The 16540-nt window shown below is 50.3% G+C and overlaps 1 protein-coding gene across 1 annotated transcript in view; it reads right to left on the bottom strand.

Moving 5' to 3' along the window:
* Positions 1–3983: 3983 nt before the first annotated feature.
* The window catches only part of LOC119957035 (cAMP-dependent protein kinase catalytic subunit alpha-like), a 152378-nt gene continuing 139821 nt past the window's right edge, over positions 3984–16540 (bottom strand). The window contains 4 exon segments of the mRNA XM_038784623.1: positions 3984–4493; positions 7351–7431; positions 7434–7515; positions 15520–15644. Of these exon segments, the coding sequence (XP_038640551.1) occupies positions 4368–4493; positions 7351–7431; positions 7434–7515; positions 15520–15644 (414 nt within the window). The 3' untranslated portion in view covers positions 3984–4367.

Below are 16540 nucleotides of genomic sequence, written 5' to 3'. Positions count from 1 at the left end.
GGCAGGTCTGGGGAGGGTTACCTCTTCAGGTTGAGGGCCTTTCATCAGAATCTATGCTGGGGGCGGGGGGGTGGATCTAATTAAGGGTTTTCAAGGTGAAGAGGGGAACAAATCATGTTTGCAGAGATGGCTCCCTTTCAACCCCAAATGCAAGGGAAGGATAATTGAAGGCCGAATCAGGTCAGATGTCAGGAGGCGGTCCTTTTCCCGGGGAATAATGGACCTGTGGTGCAGATTCACAGCACATGTAGTGAACATTGATAAATCAAATTCCTTCAAACCACAGATGGATCTGCTTTGGGTTGGAGTGGAGATCACCTCTTGTCAACCATATGCATGGCACAAAATTATACCATAAGACATAGGAGCAGAATTAGGCCACCCGACGCATTGAGTCTGCTCCACCATTCAATCATGGCTGATATTTTTCTAATCCCGTTTCCTGCCTTCTCCCCATAACCCCTGATCCCCTTATCTATCGCTGTCTTAAAGACACTCAGTGATTTGGCCTCCACAGCCTTCTGCGGCAAAGAGTTCCACAGATTCGCCACCCTCTGGTTGAAGAAATTCTTCCTCATCTCAATTTTAAAGGATCGTCCCTTTAGACTGAGATGGTGTCCTTTGCTTCTAGTTTTTCCTCCAAGTGGAAACATCTTCTCCACGTCCACTCTCTCCAGGCCTCGCAGTATCTTGTAAGTTTTAATAAGGTCCCTCCCCATCCTTCTAAATTCCAATGAGTACAGACCCAGAGTCCTCAACCGTTCCTCATACGACAAGCTCTTCATTCCAGGGGTCCTTCTTGTGAACCTCCTCTGGACCTTTTCCAAGGCCAGCACATATTTCCTTAGCTACGGGACCCAAAACTGCTCACAATACTTCAGTGACTGGATGGACTCCTGGACTAATTTTGACAGCCCAATGGAATTGAAAAGAATTTTCCAGTTTTTTCCTCCCCAATTGGCTGGTGTTCAGCTGGATTTTCGTTGTTTTGTGAGGTATGGAGGGTACAGGCTGGTTGGTCCAAGAGACCTTTCTATATCCGTTACTGCTCTCAATTACTTCACTCCTTCTCACTCAGTTTTATTCTTAATGTTTAGTCCATTTGCTGCCGCCATTTTTAGGAGCTGCTAAATTAATCCTTGTCGATGACTTCTCCACCTATCTCTCCGTAGGTCTGTTCCCACAACACCTTGCATACGGGGATGTGAGCATGAAGCGAGAAGCCATAAAATCTACCTTTTTGTATTTTCTCAGCTTTATCTTATTTCAGTAACGTTTGAGAATATTGACAACACTCGCAATAGGTGCACATCCAATGCTCTCCTTTAGGTGCCGATTCCTGTGCCGCCCGAGAGACGGGACGATAAAGGTATCTCACGTAAAAGGGAGCACGGTAGCACAAGTGGATGGCACTGTAGCTTCACAGCGCCAGGTGTCCCAGGTCCCCGCTGGGTCACTGTCTATGCCGAGTCTGCACGTTCTCCCCGTGTCTGCGTGGGTTTCCTCCGGGTGCTCATGTTTCCTCCCACAGTCCAAAGACGTGCAGGTTAGGTGGACTGACCATGCTAAATTGCTCTTGGTGACCAAAAAAAAAAGGTTAGGAGGGGTTACTGGGTTACGGGAATAGAGTGGAAGTGAGGGTTTAAATGGGTCGGTGCAAACTCGATGGGCCGAATGGCCTCCTTCTGAATTGTATGCTCTATGACGTGGCAGTGGCTAAATTAGTGAAAGCGGATTTCCAAGCACAATATCTTTTGCAGCACACCCAATGTATCTTCGGTTCGTTATTTCCTATATTCACAGCAGTGAGCTCTCCCCGTTTCAGAATTGGAAAAATGTTCCTTCATCGTGTCGCTCCATACCCCTCTGACTTGCCTTTAAGGTGCAAATCCGGCTTTCCCGAGGAGTTCAAACAAATGACACACCTTTGGAAGTAATTCGAGTCTCCCAAAGCATAATCTGATGGCACTTATCTTTTTTTTTAAATTTAGATTACCCAATTATTTTTTCCAATTAAGGGGCAATTTAGCATGGCCAATCCACCTACTCTGCACATTTTTGGGTTGTGGGGGGGGAAACCCACGCAGACACGGGGAGAATGTGCAAACTCCACACGGACAGTGACCCAGAGCCGGGATCGAACCTGGGACCTCAGCGCCGTGAGGCGGTTGTGTTAACCACTAGACCACCGTGCTGCCCTTGATGGCACTTATCTAAGATAACATGAAGACAGTGTGCCAGATGTTGTGAGCATCCTTCACAGGGAAGGGTCCACGTATCTGAAATGAAAATGAATGAAAATGAAAACCGCTTATTGTCACAAGTAGGCTTCAAATGAAGTTACTGTGAAAAGCCCCTGGTATCTTGCAGTAAACACAAAGCAGAGGCTGCCCGTAATGAAACAGTAAGAAGTCTTACAACACCATGTTAAAGTCCAATAGGTTGGTTTCGAATCACTAGCTTTCGGAGCGCAGCTCCTGCCTCAGGTGAGGTCCCAGCTCAGGTAACAAAACAGGCAGCAGATTGAAGCATGTGGACTTTTGTATAAGTCTGACTTTCCAAAGCGTTTAAAACTGTGTGTTTAATGCAACTTTTAACCATTTCTTTTGTCTGCTGCGGAACTTGAGAGTTTGGTTATTTCACTTTGAATGTAAAACGAATGATGCTCTCGAGTGGTACAAGATAGGACGAGGCTCAAACAGCATTGGTTTATGGAAGGGGACATCAGCATCCAGTAGGAATGCAAATCACCCATCATCCGATTTGTATGTGGAGTTCATGACCTGAGCTTCAGATACAGAGATTTCTCCTGTTCAGCTGTTCCTGACGGATTGCCCTTTCATAGCTGCCTCTCTCTCAGTACATTACTCTACTGAAGGTCAGATTTGTTTGGGACGGCCACAAGAGACTCAGATACTTGGGTCCGCCATCCCGAAAACTGACAGAAGCACTGTGTTGGCACTGAGATAGGAGGGAGGGGGAAGGAGTGGGTCGTGATGGGCCAAATGGCTTTTTGTTGCTCGGGTCTAGATGTTAAAAGGGTTTTTCTGCAAATTCGCTCATTCTATCCTCTTACAAAGAAAAGGCGTGCATTTCAATAGCGACTTTCACAACTTCAGGACGTCCCAAAGTGCTTTAGATCCAATGCAGTCAATGGTTGCTGTGTCGGAAGCACAACCACCATTGGGCGGCATGGTAGCACAGTGGTTAGCACTGTTGCTTCACAGCGTCAGGGTCCCAGGTTCGACTTCCGGCTTGGGTCACTGTCTGTGTGAAGTCTGCCTATTCTCCCCGTGTCTGCGTGGGTTTCCTCCGGGTGCTCTGGTTTCCTCCCACAAGTCCCGAAAGATGTGCTTGTTAGGTGAATTGGACATTCTGAATTCTCCCTCCGTGTACCTGAACAGGCGCCGGAGTGTGACGACTAGGGGCTTTTCACAGTAACTTCATTGCAGTAAGAAAGCCTACTTGTGACAATAAAGATTATTATTATGATACAGCATCCAATTTGTCCAGAGCAAGCTCCCACAAAACAGCAATGTGTCAATGACCAGATAACGCATGCATTAATACTGGCTGAAGAATAAACATTAGCCAGGACATCGAGGAGAACTCCCATGCCCCATGTTAAAATAGTGTCATGGGAGCTTTTGTATCCAACTTACAGAATCTACAATAAATCAAGCACTCGAGGTTGCTGATAGAATAGGAAAGGCGCGTTATTAGCCTGATATGCGAACTCACCGTGGCGAATACAACATCAGCCACCCAATTATCTTTTGCTCAAATGCGAGACCTTTAAATACAGAAACCATTCATTTACCGGACCCGAGTGAGTGTGCAGAGGATTCAAACTCCAGCGACGGCGCACACTTGACGATGCATTTCTGGACACGTCAGCCCTGAAGTGAGTGAAAGCGGTTTGCAAGAAGCTCGGGTGTCTTCGGTCAGATCAGATATGGAAAAGTAGTCCCTTCACTCGGAAATACATTTAAAAAAAGAAAAACTAAAAGGGCTTTAATGTATAAGTAAAATATCTTTTAAAACACAGAACATATATAACATTCAGACACAATGAGATACAAATGCTTACTGGAAGGCGGCAAAAAAGAGAAGTTTAGTGTGTCATTGGGAATAGTGACTATTTGGAAAACCTCAGGATTCGCAGGAGCAGTCTGTGTCAGGGAAGAAAAGGGCCAGGCCCTTCTAAGTCACGGCAAGATAGGACTCCACCTGGTGGAATGCACAGACTTAACACAAGTTTTCAGTAAATACAACAGGTTGAGCTCCCATCCAAACAGTGCCTCCTTTCCTTTCTGGCCGAGTGTCAAGTTTCCCAGTCATTTTACAGCTTCCTCTCACTTGGCTCTCTAGAATTCAGCAAATTCCTTGGAGTATTTCTCTGTGAGTGATACGCGGATTGCCTCCTCTTCATACTCATCGAAGTTACTGGTGTCCCCGGGACCTCTCATCTTGGGTTTGAAAGGAGGTTCCTCCTGAGGAAAGGAGCAGAAACTAATTTAAGTAGTTTTCGAGTCAAGGAGTTATTACGGCACGCATGTACTGACACCATGGGCTGGATGCTCCGCAGCGCCGCGCCAAAATCGTGTTTGGCGCGGGGGGGGCGGAGAATCCAATTTCACGGCAAAATCGGGCCCGGCACAAGTCCGGCGATTCTCTCGGACCTGAGAATTGGCGTGTTCGCGGAGTACTCCCCCGCGGCTAGGGGGTCCACTGACAGAGGCCCGCCCAGCGATCCTCCGCTCCCGACCGGCCGAGTTCCCGACGGCGCGGTTCTAACCACCTATCGTCCGGTAAGTTCGGTGGTCCGTGGCCGCCCTGGCGGGAGGGGGGGGGGGGGAAATATTGGATACCGGGAGGCCTTCTAGGCGGCTGGGGGACAGATGGGGCCGGTTGGATCTTTGGGCGCCCGGCCGATCGGGGGGGCGGGGGGCCTACATTCTTCATCTGCCTCCGTGGTCCGAGTCCGTCATGGCGCTCGGGGAGGCCGACGCCGTGTGCACGCGCAGACTCAAAACCAGAAGTGCGGGGCCCGTATCTGCAGCTAAAGCTGCGTGAACTACTCCGGATTCCTGCTAGCCCCTGCAGGTCAGTGAATCGGCTCATCTTTTTCCAAGAAATCTTGAGAGTGAAACGCCAGTGTTTTTACGCTGGCATGGGGACTTAGTCCCATTTTGGGAGAATCCAGCACCACGACACTGCGGCACATCACTTACAGTGACATACAACAGATAATGACCCTCAAATATGTGCCCTGAACAGAGCATACTGTCCCCCCCCCCCTCCCCCCCACCCACCCCAAAACAAACCACAGTCAGTACTATGCTAAAATACTATATGGCCATTGTCCTAATGATCTGACCGTACACGAGCTGCCTCAACTTGACTGCTCCACGTTTTCTTTTATTCATTTACGGGATGTGGGCGTCTGTGGTTAGGCCAGCATTTATTGCCCATCCCTAGTTGCCCTTGAGAAGGTGGTGGTGAGCCGCCATCTTGAACCGCTGCAGTCCTTGAGGTGTAGGTACACCCACTGTGCTGTTAGGGAGGGAGTTCCAGGATTTTGACCCAGCGACAGTGAAGGAACGGCTGATATATTTCCAAGACAGGGTGGTGAGCGACTGGGAGAGGAACCTCCAGGTGGTGGGATTCCCAGGTATCTGCTGCTCTTGTCCTTCTAGATGGTAGCGGTCGTGGGTTTGGAAGGTGCTGTCTCAGGAACCTTGGCGAGTTCCTGCAATGCATCTTGTAGATGGTACACACGGCTGCCACTGTGCGTCGGTGGTGGAAGGAGTGAATGTTTGTGGAAGGAGGAGCAACCAAGCGGGGCTGCTTTGTCCTGGATTGTGTCGAGCTTCTTGAGTGTTGTTGGAGCTGCACTCATCCAGGCAAATGGAGAGTATTCCATCACACTCCTGACTTGTAGATGGTAGACAGGCTTTGGGGGGGGGGGGGTGTCAGGAGGTGAGTTACCTGCTGCAGGATTCCGACCCTTTGCCCTCCCCCTGGTAACCACAGTATTAATATGGTCACCCAGATGCACCCCAAAGCCTACATATCACACACTCTTCACCATAAGAGCTCCAGCATAACGACCCTGGACGTAGACATTGGGCGGGATTCTCTGACCCCCCCCCCAGCCGGGTCGGAGAATCGCCTGGGGGGGGGGGGGGGGGGGGGGGGGGGCGTGAATCCCACCCCTGCTGGCTGCTGAATTCTCCGGCGCCAGGGTTTTGGCGGGGGGTGGGAATCGCGCCGTGTCGGTCGCTGGCAGCGATTCTCCGGCCCGCGATGGGCCGAGTGGCTGCCTGTTTTCGGCGGTTCCTGCCGGCGCAAATCACAACAGGTCCTTTCCGGCGGGACCTGGCTGCACGGGCGGCCTGCAGGGTCTTCGGGGGGGGGGGGGGGGGGGGGGGGGGGGGGTGTGGGGGGGGGGGGGGGGGGGGGGGTGGGGGGGGGTGGTGGGGGGGGGTCATCTGGCCCCGGGGGGTGCCCCCACAGTGGCCTGGCCTGCGATCGGGGCCCACCGATCCGAGGGCAGGCCCGTGCCGTGGGGGCACTCTTTCTCTCCGCACCGGCCCGCTGTCAACCTCTGCCATGGCCGGTGCGGAGATGACCCCCCCCCTGCGCATGCGCTGGGATAACGTCAGCACATGCTGCCGCTCCTGCGCATGCATCAATTCGCGCCGGCCGGCCGAGGCCCTTCGGCGCCAAGCCCTACGCCGCCGGCTGGCGTGGCGCCAAACACTCCAGCACCGGCCTAGCCCCCGAAGGTGCGGAGGATTCTGCACCTCCGGGGCGGCCCATTGCCAGAGTGGTTCACGTCACTCCTCGGTGCCAGAGTGGCCCGCCCCGTCGGTTCACGGAAAATCCCGCCCATGATCTGTTGTTCCCTTTTAATACAAAACCATATTGTAGCACCCTTATCCTTAGCTTGAGCAGCATTGTGTCAAATAAAACATTAGTCCTTCAGTCATACAGTCTAAACGTGACGCTGGATGCCTCTGGCTAATTAAAACTAACCTGTCGGGTAAACGCGACAATGGGAATCTCCAGTAGTAACCATGCATCTCTGCATTTTGCGTGGCACTTAATTCACTGAAGCAAAGGCCCAGGGCAGGCTGAGTTAGGCAAACGGAGTGGGTCAATATGCAATATTCTGTCAGATGAAATAGAAACTCCCGACCATTTTGGAATCATGGGTGCAGGCATCCAACATGCATTAGATGCATTACCGGCCTGTCTGCAGTAAACGGCGACACAAAGTACCCGGCGACCCCAGGAACCCACCTCCCTGTGAAACAGGCCCCGAATTAGCTCGGGTCACGGTACCTTTCGTTTGTAGATGGAGATCCAGTCTGTGTTGGAAAACCACTTATGGTTCTTGATGTCATTGACCACCGTTTCTAAGATTACCAAAACCGTTTGGTCAGATCAACCTGCAACAGGTTCCGGAGCAGGTCTTTTAGGTCTGAACTGAAGTGAGACGGAAACCGCCCTGAAAAAATAAGAAACGTTGATCTGTTCACGTGGGCGAGACTTAAAATTTGTGTAAAAATCATGTACTCAGCAAAGAGCAGAGAGGGGAGGAAAAGTTATATTAAGTTGAGATTTACATTTTACTAAAGGCATTTTGCGTACATAGCAAATATCAGAAAACTAAACTACAGATACAAAATCACAAGCCAAATGGTCTGCAACTCATTCCGCCACATTATTTCCCCCCCGCCTTATCTTCCCACGGCCCTGAACCCCCACCCCCCCCCCCCCCCCCCCCCGAGGACACAAACATAATTCACCTTAAAGAAGTCGATAAATACGTCTTCCACCTCAGGGTCCATCCCTCCCTCGCTCCAGCGTATGGCAAACTTAATCTTTCCAAGGTCGTTCACCTACACCTCCACCTTTGGCGGCTCGAGTTTCGCCACCCCCAACAGCATCCGTCTCCAGGCTATCAGGGAGGCAAAGGCCAAAATATCAGCCCCTCTACCCACCTGGACTCCTGGCTCTTCCGACACTATCCAATATCGCCACCGCCGGACTTGGGGGCCACCCCCTACGCTCAAAATCTCGGCATGACACCTGGGAAACTCTGGGACACGCCCTGAACATTGTACCAGCACCCCCCCCCCCCCCCCCCCCCCCCCCCCCCCCCCCCCCCCGCCCAAACCCGGGCCGGCCCAGCATCTCCAACAAATACGCCCATTCGAACCGACCAAAGGCCTTCTCTGTGTCCATTGCCACCAGCACATCCATCTCCTGCTCCTTCGAGGGCATCATAATAACATTGAGCAACCTGCACACATTTGTCGACAGCTGCTGCCCCTTCACAAACCTTGGCTAATCCTCACCAAACAAACCCGGCACACAGTCCTCTGTCCGCAATGCTAACACCTTCGGCAACAACTTTGCATCTACATTTAACAGCAAAATCGGGCGGTACGGCCCATGCTGCTCTGGGTCCTTCTCCTTCTTTAGAAACAATGAAGCGGACGCTTGCAACAATGTGGAGGGACACCCCTCCCCCCTAACCCTCAACTCATTATACATCCCCACAAGTAGGGGCCCCAGTTCCGCAGCGAACGTCTTACAGAGTTCGGCTGGAAACCCATCCGGCCCCGAGGCCTTCCCCGCCTGCATCCAAACGGTGCAGTCCATCACCTCTCTTTGCCCAATTGAGGCCCCTAATCCCTGCACCTTCTCCTCATCCATCCAGGGGAACTCCAGCCCATCCAGGAACCGCCTCATACCCTCCTCCCCAGAGGGAGGCTCCGACTCATACATTCTTCTGTAAAAGGCCTCAAATACCCCATTCGCACACTCCGGGTCCGACACCACCTTGCCTCTCTCATCCCCCACCCTTGCGATCTCTCTAGTTGCTGCTTGCTTCCTCAGTTGGTACGCCAACATCGTGCTCGCTTTCCCCCCAAACTCATACACTGCCCGTCTCTGACCTTCCACAATGCGGTGGGCCGCCTTCCCTGTGGACAACACTCCATCCGGAGCCTCTGTCTCTCCTTTAATAGCGCCTCCTTTGGCCCAACCAGGTACCTCCAGTCCACCCTCAAATCTCATCCAGAGTCTCACTCTCTCCTCTCGTTTCTCCCCCTCTCCCTGTGCGCCTGAATTGAAATTAACTCACCCCTTACTACGGCCTTAAGTGCCTCCCACAGCGTGGAGGCCGTGACCAGCCCTGGGCTGTTCAGCTCTACATAGCTTCAGATGGCCGCCCTCACCCTCTCACACACACCCTTATCTGCCAACAATCCCACATTCAACTTCCACTGCGGTCGCTGACCCTCCCCGTGCACCACCCGCAGCCCTGGTACGATCCATGAACCTCCTCAACTTCCTCGCCACAATCAGTCCAGCCTGGGATCCAGAACCGTGATAAAATCAGACCCCAGAATCAGCCGATGTGTGTCCAGGTCCAGAATCCTGCCTCATACCCGCCTCAAGAAATCCATATGATCCCAATTTGGGGCATAAACGTTCACCAGAACCACAGGCGTCTCCTCCAGCTTCCCGCTAACCATCACGTACCTGCCCTCGGGGTCAGCTGCAATACTGCCAACCTGGAAGGTCACTTCCTTATTGGCCAGCAGCATTCCCCCCCCCCCCCCCCCCCCCCCCCCCCCACCAACCCCCCCTTCCCCCCGGTTCTGCATCCTGCAAACCTTCTGTGGCACTGCCCCCTCCCCCCCCGGATGTCCACCGCTACCCCTCCCGAACCAACTGCGGCACACCATCCACCCCCTCTCCATACCAAACAACGAACCAGCCCATTTCCCGCTCCCCCACGCCTTCCTCCTGACAACCACCCACTTCACTCCTCTTAACTAGCCCAACCAGCTAGCAAAGTGGCCCCATCTGGGGCCTCTGGTTACCCCTCACCCCTCCAATCCCCCCTCTCCATCACCATAACTTACCCATCACCAAAACCTTCAACACTCTACCCATCCTCGGTGCCCACATTCCGCACATAACACCAACGCCAAAGTTCAATGTCCACACACTCCTCCCAGTTCACAGTCGCTCAAAGTCGTTTGTCTCCTCCGGCGAGTCAAAATAGAATTCTTGGTTCTGGTGTGTGACCCACATGAGCGGGTACAGAACCCTGAACCTCATCCCCTTCTTGTAGAGGGCAGCCTTGATCCGGTTGTTCTTGGTCAGCTCCGTTCCCAGGTCCTGATAAATACATAGCTCGTTCTCCTCCCAGAAGCGTTTCTTTGCCTGCCTTGCCCACCTCATATCCTTCTCTTTGTCGAGGAAATGGTTGCAGCCTCACCGCCATCGACTTTGGGGGTTCCTCCGCTTGTGGCCTCTTCCTCAGTGCGCTGTGGCGTCTGATCCACCTCGAGAGGGCGGTGAAGACTCCATCCTCATCATCAGCTTCTCCAACATGTTCACCACATACTCAGCGGCCTGTGCTCCTTCAATCCCTCAGCGTCACAATGTTCCAGAGATATTGCATCCTGGAGCGGTTTTCAAGATCCTCCAACTTCTCCCTCAATCTTTTTTGGCTGCTTGTCACCATCCCCATCTCTGCCTCCAGCGAGGTCAATCGATCTCATGCGCCTTCATCAATTCCTCCATCTTCTGGATTGCCAGGCCCTCAGCCTCCAAGCCTCTGCTCCACACGTTCAATAGCCACCCGAAGCAGCTCCATAAACGCCAGGTCCTCCTTCCTTCGCTGCGGGAACTTGCTGCGGAGAAAGTCACCAGCTGCTCGCTAGACCATGGGGTGGGCAGCGCTGTCCCGCCACTCTCCGAGCATCTTTTCCCGTTCGCACCTGTAATCCTCTCTGGATCAAGCTGCTGCCTCTTACATCGTTGCACTCCTCGTCCGATAAGACATAGACCAGTCCCACCAGAGGAGTATTACATTCCCTCAGCGTTCAGGCACCTTTTGGCCATCCAACACCACTCAGATCGAGTGGGGAAGGACCAAATAAATACCCAACCCCGCAGGGGAAGCCATCAACTGTGCGACCATTCACTCCGTGGCTGCCACTGGAAGTTGAGGTTTTCTGATTTGGCACACGCAGCGATACACTGCGTTCACTGGATAAATATAATCATGTGCACCGAGGCAGTGACTCTGATTGTTACTTATGGTGGATGGATGGTGTTGGGGGTGGGGAAACCTCTTTGGGGGTTCACATTATAATCTTGGTGTGAGCATTAAACTCTATCTGCTTGGTGCTTCTTCAGAGCAGCGGCAGATCCATACTGCACCTTGAAGGCCCTGAGGCAGTGCGCACAAGAGTAATAATTGTCACAAGTTGGCTGCACATTAACACTGCAATGAAGTGACTGTGAAAAGCCCCTAGTCGCCACACTCCGGCATCTGTTCGGGTACACTGAGGGAGAATTCAGAACTGTCCAAATTACCTGACAGCACGTCTTTCGGGACTTGGGGAGGAAACCGGAGCACCCGGAGGAAACCCACGCAGACACGGGAGAACGTGCAGACTCCGCACAGGCAGTGACCCAAGCTGGGACTCGAACCTGGGTCCCTGGAGCTGTGAAGCAACAGTGAGAACCACTGTGCTGCCTGTCACGAGTGTGGGGGATTTATTTTCCAACCAGACTGCCATTTATACTTTGTAGGAGGGTTACGGTCCAATGTCATGGCCTCTGTCGGAAGTAGGGCACCCCGATAGGAGATGTAGCAGGGGCCCAGTGGAATGACCAGCCTATTTCGGTGCCATAATGATGTGACAAAGGATTTTTTAAATAAGGAGTAAAGTGTAGCCATCTGGGACGGGCCACTTTCTGTATACAAAATGGACACTCGCAGAGCCTATAGGGAAATATGGGACAATGCGAAGGAACAAGCAGGCGCAGAGCCTGAATGTATATTTGGAAGGCAGTTTGCAGATGGAATCGAAACTCTGGGTCGATTAGCATATTGATGGCCCATCTCCGAGGAACAAAGGACTAATACTCCAGGGAGCTGATACTGTCTCAGACATCCCGGTGCCATTACCCCAACCAAAAGACACAAACCAAGCAAGGCCAACGCCACCTAGGACACGGCCAACCATCAGGGCACCCGCCCCTTTATTGGTTTAGATCGATGACAGTGATCGAGAAGCTGCCCAATTAATTGGGACCATGTTTAAGGCCCGCTTAAAAGCGCGCGAAACCCCTCAAGTATAAGGAGGAACCCCCACCAACGGTTCGGCCTCTTGGACTCGTGCTCTCAAGCGGAGGGACCCATCCACCAGCATCACCAGGAGCAAGTAAGTTCAAGGTCAACGCTCGCTACCAGACGGACGACCTTAGCTGTTCTCCTGTTACCGTCTTCAAACCCAACAGCCTCAGATCCGAACAACGGCCATTATTCTCTGACCTAAGTGGGCACCCAAAGTTAAGTATAGGTGTTAGTGATAGACATGGTTTAGTTTGTAGCATTATTGTGCATGAGTAGATCTTACTGGTGTATAAATAAATACCCTTGACTTTGAACTAACTAACTGGTGGATTGGCTCTGTGATCGGTATCGGGTTGAACCTTGTGGTGCTATCGAGAGATACCTGCCGACTCTGAATGAAAATCGCTATTGTCACAAGTAGGCTTCAAATGAGTTACTGTGAAAAGCCCCTAGTCGCCACATTCTGGCGCCTGTTCGGGGAGGCTGGTACGGGAATTGAAACCGTGCTGCTGGCCTGCCTTGGTCTGCTTTCAAAGCCAGCGATTTAGGCCCTTGTGCTAAACCAGCCCCTATATACTCATAATTAGGATTAAAAAAGGCGACCATATTACCCGCAATATTTATAGCAAGTAAACAGAGGAACAGTGTATAAAGCTGGACTATAATACTCACCCCCACTTATCCACCTTGATATTCGTTTGCCAAAGACACAGACGTTTCTTCACGCCTTCCATATAGCCGAAGGGCCTGTTCTGTGCGTATTTTTCTTGTTCTGCGCTCTATGTTCTAATCCCTACAGGGCAGAAAGAGGCCATTGCTCTGCACCGACCCTCTGAAGGCCACCTTAGCCAGGCTCCCACCTTATTCCTACAACCCCGTAACTCCACCTAACCTTGCACGTTCCTCCAATTAAGGGGGCAGTTTAGTGTGGCAATCCAACCTATCCTGCTTATCTTTGGTTTGTGGGGTGAGGCCATGCAGACACGGAGAAAATATGCAAACTCCACACGGACAGTGACCCAGGCCGGATTGAACCCGGGTCCTCGGCGCTTGTGAGGCAGCAGTGTAACATTGTGCCACCTTGCTGCCCCTGGGGCAATTAACTGGTCAATCCACCTAACCAGCCCATCTTCTGTTGTGGTTCTTTCCAAATTGGCCCCAATGCCACCCCCCAATTTGGTGTCACCACACAATTTTGAAATTGTGCTTCCAATACTGAAGGTCTGAATCATTGAGAGCGGTGGTTCGAGCAGCAATCCCTGTGGAACATTATTTCCCAGCTCAGCAGTCTGATTCTCTGTTTTCTGGCTGATTTTGCTATCATTATGTTACTTGTCCCCTGATTCCACGCTTTCTCACGTTAGTCATGTCGTTGGCTGTTAGGTGCCTTATCAAAGGCCTCGGGGAAATTAAATATACTCGGCTGGATTCCCCGTCCTGAGACTAAGTGTTGACTCGGGGCAGGATTCATGGAGTTGTCCGACAGCAAAACTGGCGCCGCATCTGACCATTCTCGGCTGTGAGCAGCCAACACTGGCGCCACATGGAACACAATCGATGTCAATGGAAACGGTGTCGGATTGACCAGGGTCGGGATGGACCTCAGGAGACTGACAAACTTGCAGCCGCATATTAGCACTCCACTCCCACACACACCCCAGCCAACAAGATGGCACTGGTCGCGCTGGAGTGCACCCTTACCATTGGTGGGTCGGCTGGGCCAGAGGGTACCTAAGAGGGATGGCCTGGGGGAAGGGAGGGGCACCCATACGAACTAGGTTCGGTGGGCAGGCAGCGGCGTGCGCAGAGACCGCATGGTTGCCTGAGAGGCTGCGGCAATGGTGCTCATCTCGTCCACAAAAATTGAAATGCCCCTGCGTCCTGATTGGTGCGGAGTTTTGGACTTCCATTCCAGATAACTCACAGAAGTTAAAGATCTGGCATCACATATCCAAAAAGAAATCAAGAAACTTGATCCACCCCCAGTTATCTCTCTCTCTGGGATAAACCTTGCGGGTGGTTGGGACACACAGGAATGTCCACAGTAAGAATAATCTTATTCTGCTATGTAGCTGACTTCATCATTTACATAACATGCCAATGTATCAAGTGCATCAAAGAACTATCTACTAAACGCAAGGTCCCGACTGTCAGAATGATTCACACTAACCCAACTGTGCCACCATTAGATGAAGTAGAAATGAAGTATTATTGTTGAAATGTTTCTGATCAATTATTTGACGGTATGGTTAACATATTGATAATGTATTAATACTGAATCTGTAGAATCAAATTTGATTAATTGTTCTTTAATAATGATTCTTTAAGAATTATAATTTTTGCTGAAATGCTTGTAATGCAATGCTTGCCCACTCTATTGTTTACAACTGCAATGACAATATGAATTAGTTATTCTTTGCGCTTTTACCTATCCTATCGCATTAATGGTGTCTTTTATCTTATCCTGATATCTCACCTAATCTTTCGATTTATCAAAAGCGGGGACTGTAGAAGTCAACTATTTCCTAATACACCTGATTGGTAAAAGATAGCTATTTAGAATAAATATTAAGCCCCAGTTTTACCCATTTTAAATTAAGGGTTTTAACACTCTTGTAACCTCAGCTCATCTCAAAACATACAGCTTACAAAACAGCATAACGCAGCATAATTAAATTTCCATTATTCTAGCAAGACTACAACATAAAAACAACAGAAACACAAAAGAACCTGATACATGCAAAAGCAGTAGAGATTAAAACAAACACTTTAACTGAACTAATGAATACATTAGTTGCAGCATAGAATCGCATTCCATAACACATACAAGAATCCTCCCTCCTTTCATCTATAATTGGGGTGTGATTGTTGGTTAGCCAAAGCCTCTCGTTGAGTCCTGGTTGAAAACAATGCCAATGTGTTTCAGGAGGTAGCTTTCTCCAGATAGAAGCTTCATTGCAGGGCTCGAGTACATTGCCCAGGTTGACACTCCACTGTGGTGCTGAATGAATCGAACACAGTACATCAGAGATATTAAACCAAGTACTGCTCTTCGTGTCCCAGTGGTTTATGTGGATATTAAGGAGCACAAAACGAGGTACTACTCAAATAAAAAAGCACAGGGAGTTCTGGCCAACATTCCTCCACTAAAACTGATTACTGTCAGCTTATTGCTCCAAGACCCTGTGGTTGCTATGTTTGCTCACAGAACAGTGACTAATATTGCAAGGTAACCTCTTGACGATCAAGATGGTCCAGTGATGAGGTGCTGTATCAATTTAAATCGCTCCTTATTTTCACTGCACAAGATCAGAACAACCACATTTCCTGAAAAGCTGCTTACCTTCCCAGAGACAATTTTTTCATAAATCTGAATAGGCTGGTCTGCAAAAAATGGAGGGTACCCAGCAGACATTTCATAGATTAGGACCCCTAACGCCCACCAATCCACAGCTTTGTTATAGCCCTGAAGGAAGAGAAGACATGGATCAGTAAAATGGATTCAACCCCCCGTCCCTCCTGAGCGAGCTGATCTCAGCTGGGGCAGCAATTGTCTTTGATGGGTTAGCTTGGGGCGGAACCGCTGCTGGCTGACCATTTCTGTTGGGGAAATACAGGCGTGGACACCAATTGAGTATCGGAGTGGACTCACGATGACCTCTAATGAGGATATCTCGCTCTTGCTCATTTGCACAAATGAATAAGTAGCACATGAATAATGCCTGTGCATTTCCCAAGCAACAAGTCAACTCTTTTGGGGAGTCAAGAAAAATGCCAATTTAAGTGGAGGCACTGTAGCACACTACTGGACGTGTAATGACAGAGTGACTAATCCACACAGTATCATTTATCGATGTTTACACGTGAATTTATGAAAGAAATATATAATAAAGACAAAAGTAAGGACCAAATTATTTTTGCACACCTTGGTCCCATTACTCCGATCTTTAACCCTGTAACATCTGATGACGACCCTTGGTATTGACTCCCATGCAAAATGCAGAGAGAAATTAACAAGCATTCTACAATTCCTGCAATGGGTATGCAGTTCCCGTTGTCCGAATTGTCATGTTTCTCATCAGCTTTTGTCCCTTTAAATTGATGTCAACATTTCCCATTCAACTTAGCTACGTTAACAATCAGAGTAGAACAACTAATTAATTAAACCTTAAGTGTCTTTAGACATTACGGGTCCCCAAGGCATGTGTCTTCATCCTATATCCACACTGACCTTTGATGGAAAACTTGTCCATTGGGTTCAATGACACCAAATTACAGAACCAGAATTTTATAATTATCCCCCTCTCTCCCAAATATCCAACAAAGTCACTGTAGGTGATTATCTGTAGAACCGCTGTTGGA

The sequence above is a fragment of the Scyliorhinus canicula genome, chromosome 25, assembly GCF_902713615.1.
Source record: "Scyliorhinus canicula chromosome 25, sScyCan1.1, whole genome shotgun sequence".
NCBI classification, from domain to species: domain Eukaryota; kingdom Metazoa; phylum Chordata; class Chondrichthyes; order Carcharhiniformes; family Scyliorhinidae; genus Scyliorhinus; species Scyliorhinus canicula.
Note: the sequence above shows the minus strand (reverse complement) of the source record. Positions and strands in the feature narration are given on the sequence as shown.